The sequence below is a fragment of the Phoca vitulina genome, unplaced genomic scaffold, assembly GCF_004348235.1.
Source record: "Phoca vitulina isolate PV1807 unplaced genomic scaffold, GSC_HSeal_1.0 scaffold73, whole genome shotgun sequence".
NCBI lineage: Eukaryota > Metazoa > Chordata > Mammalia > Carnivora > Phocidae > Phoca > Phoca vitulina.
Window position 1 is genome coordinate 3649928 of NW_022589776.1, and position 2495 is coordinate 3652422.

A 2495-nucleotide genomic window follows, 5' to 3' on the forward strand; every position below is an offset into this window, starting at 1 on the left:
CACCGCAGGGAGGGGCAGAGGGAAAGAATCCCAGGCAGACTCCACAATGAGCACAGAGCCCCACACAGACCTCAGTCTCACAACCCTGAGATCAGGACCTGAGCCAAAGCCAAGAGTCGGACGCTCAACTGACTGCACCACCCAGGCGCCTCAGTGGTTATGTCATTTGGCAAAACTTGTTTGGATTGCAATTTGGTAGTACTGAAAGTGTTAGAATAGCTGTACTATTAGACACATAATTACACTTCTAGAAATCTACAGAAACCACTGAACATGTATACTAAAACAGACACATAAGAGTGATCATTGCAACACTTACTACAGTCATCAAAAGCTGGGACTAACCTAAATGTCCAACAGTTGGAGAGCAGCGGATAAACAAATAATGATACACCTATACTAGGGAATGTCATGGAGCCATTTTAAAAAAGGAGCAGACCGATTACTTAGTGCTGGGCCTTCCACATTTGGTTTTCTCTTCTCCTGGACAGGAGGCCTCTGCCGCAACCATGTTACGCCAGATCATCGGTCAGGCCAAGAAGCATCCGAGCTTGATCCCCCTCTTCGTATTTATTGGGGCGGGAGGTACTGGAGCAGCTCTGTATGTCTTGCTCCTGGCATTGTTCAATCCAGATGTCAGTTGGGATAGGAAGAATAACCCAGAACCCTGGAACAAACTGGGTCCCAATGATCAATACAAGTTCTGCTCAGTGAATGTAGATATCAGCAAACTGAAGAAAGAAGGTCCAGACTTCTAAATGAAATGTTTCACTATAAAGCTGCTTAGAATGAAGGTCTTCCAGAAGCCATCCGCACAATTTTCCACTTATCCAGGAAATATTTCCCCTCTAAATGCACGAAATCATGTTGGTGTATTGTGTTGGGGTTTACGCTGAATAATAAATATCTGAAACTTGAAAAAAAAAAAAAAGGAGCAGACCTCTAGAGCGGGACATATTGTGAAGCACGGCAGGCCAGCAATGAATACCGCATGAGCACACGCATGCTGCTTCAAAATCACCCGTGAGTATACTCTGTGCTTGGAACAGAGACTAGAAGGACACATACTAAAACACTAATAGTGGGGAATGCCAAGAAAGAGCATGGGATAGCCACGGTATATTCTTCTGTACTGTGTGAATCGTTTAGAAGATTTAATATTTAAAAGGCAAGAAAGACAGATAGTAAATGTTCTGGAACGAGTTCAGGAAACATTGCTAGGCTTCATTTTCCTCATCTATAAAGTGAGCATAACTGCACCTGACCTTGTTCTGATCTGACCTGGAGGTGGGTGGCGAGATTCCAGTGAATACATTAAAGGAGCAATGAACACATATTTGGGGAAAAAGAGAGAGACCATATTCAAAATAATCGATTATCATGGAATAAGTGGGGCCAGGCATTTTCCATACATTCCTCATATGAAACAGATGTTAATGTCCTAATTATCTTACCTGGGACATAGTGGGTAAAACCAGCCTAGTGAGTGGCAGAGCTGGGGACTGAACCAAAGGGGCTCTGTCTCCTGCTTTCCCAGAAACCCCAACGCTCAGCATCTGTTGAGAAGATGTAGCTGCAAGGAATTCCCCTTAGTCTCCACCACTCTCCAACTCGGGGACCTTGGGCAGGTCACTAAACTGCTCTGTGTCTCCGTGTTCTTTTTTTGTAAAATGGATATAATCATAGCACCTACTACAGAGAGTTATCATAAAAATCAAATGAGTTAATACATGTGAAACACAGCAGCAGCCAGCACAGTGGCTGGTGTGGGCATGCTGGCTCTCACTATTATTTGCTTCATTCATCTGGTTGGTCAGTGGGAGAGAGAAGCATTTTCCCAGGCTCCACTGCGGTGGGGTTGAGTAAAGAGTGAAAAACTTAATATGCATCTCTTTTCTCCCTTGAGAATACGTTGTACACAAACAAACAAAACTTTTTAGTATCTTCTTAGTCCCCAATTCTTGAGGACATCTCCGCCACTCCCTGTCTGCTCCCATGGCAAGTAAAACCCCCACCAGCCCCAGAAATGGGAGCTGCCCATTCACGTGGTGCCCACGGCCAGCTGCACTCCAAGCCTCTGTCTGGTCCGACTTAGCACTCATGAATCCATCCTGCCAAACTAAAGACCATCATTCAGAGTTTCTGGAGCCAGCAGATGGATCAGCAGATGGCAAAAGCCAAATGTCCATGTCAAGGTTTCCCTTTGAGGGGCATTGTGGAATTGGCGTTTCCTTCTTAAATTGTGCATCTCCCCAGGACGTGGAATGTCTGCTCCTCTGTCTGCCACAGCACACCAGGGGCCTGACTGAGCCCAGCTCCCCCTCCTGGGACAGGCCACCTCATCTCCCAGCCAGCTTCTCAGAGACCTCCCAGAAGTTCATGCACCCCTGTCCACTCCTTCTCCATTCAGTGGGGAAAGAGGTTGATGCAGGGCTAGAAGATGTGTTCTCTGTGCCGGCCATGCTGGGGAGCGAGGCTGTGAACTCCGAGAGCTC

At 46.4% G+C, this 2495-nt stretch overlaps 1 protein-coding gene across 1 annotated transcript; it reads left to right on the forward strand.

The window, feature by feature from the left end:
- Positions 1–507: 507 nt before the first annotated feature.
- Positions 508–839, forward strand: LOC116625130 (cytochrome c oxidase subunit NDUFA4-like). Its single transcript, XM_032393470.1, has one exon. It carries the CDS (start codon positions 510–512, stop codon positions 756–758), a length of 249 nt encoding a protein of 82 aa, XP_032249361.1. The 5' UTR covers positions 508–509; the 3' UTR covers positions 759–839.
- The last annotated feature ends 1656 nt before the right edge of the window (positions 840–2495 follow it).

Coding starts and splice junctions, on each gene's coding strand:
- LOC116625130 (XM_032393470.1), top strand. CDS start 510: ATGTTACGCCAGATCATCGGTCAGGCCAAGAAGCATCCGAGCTTGATC.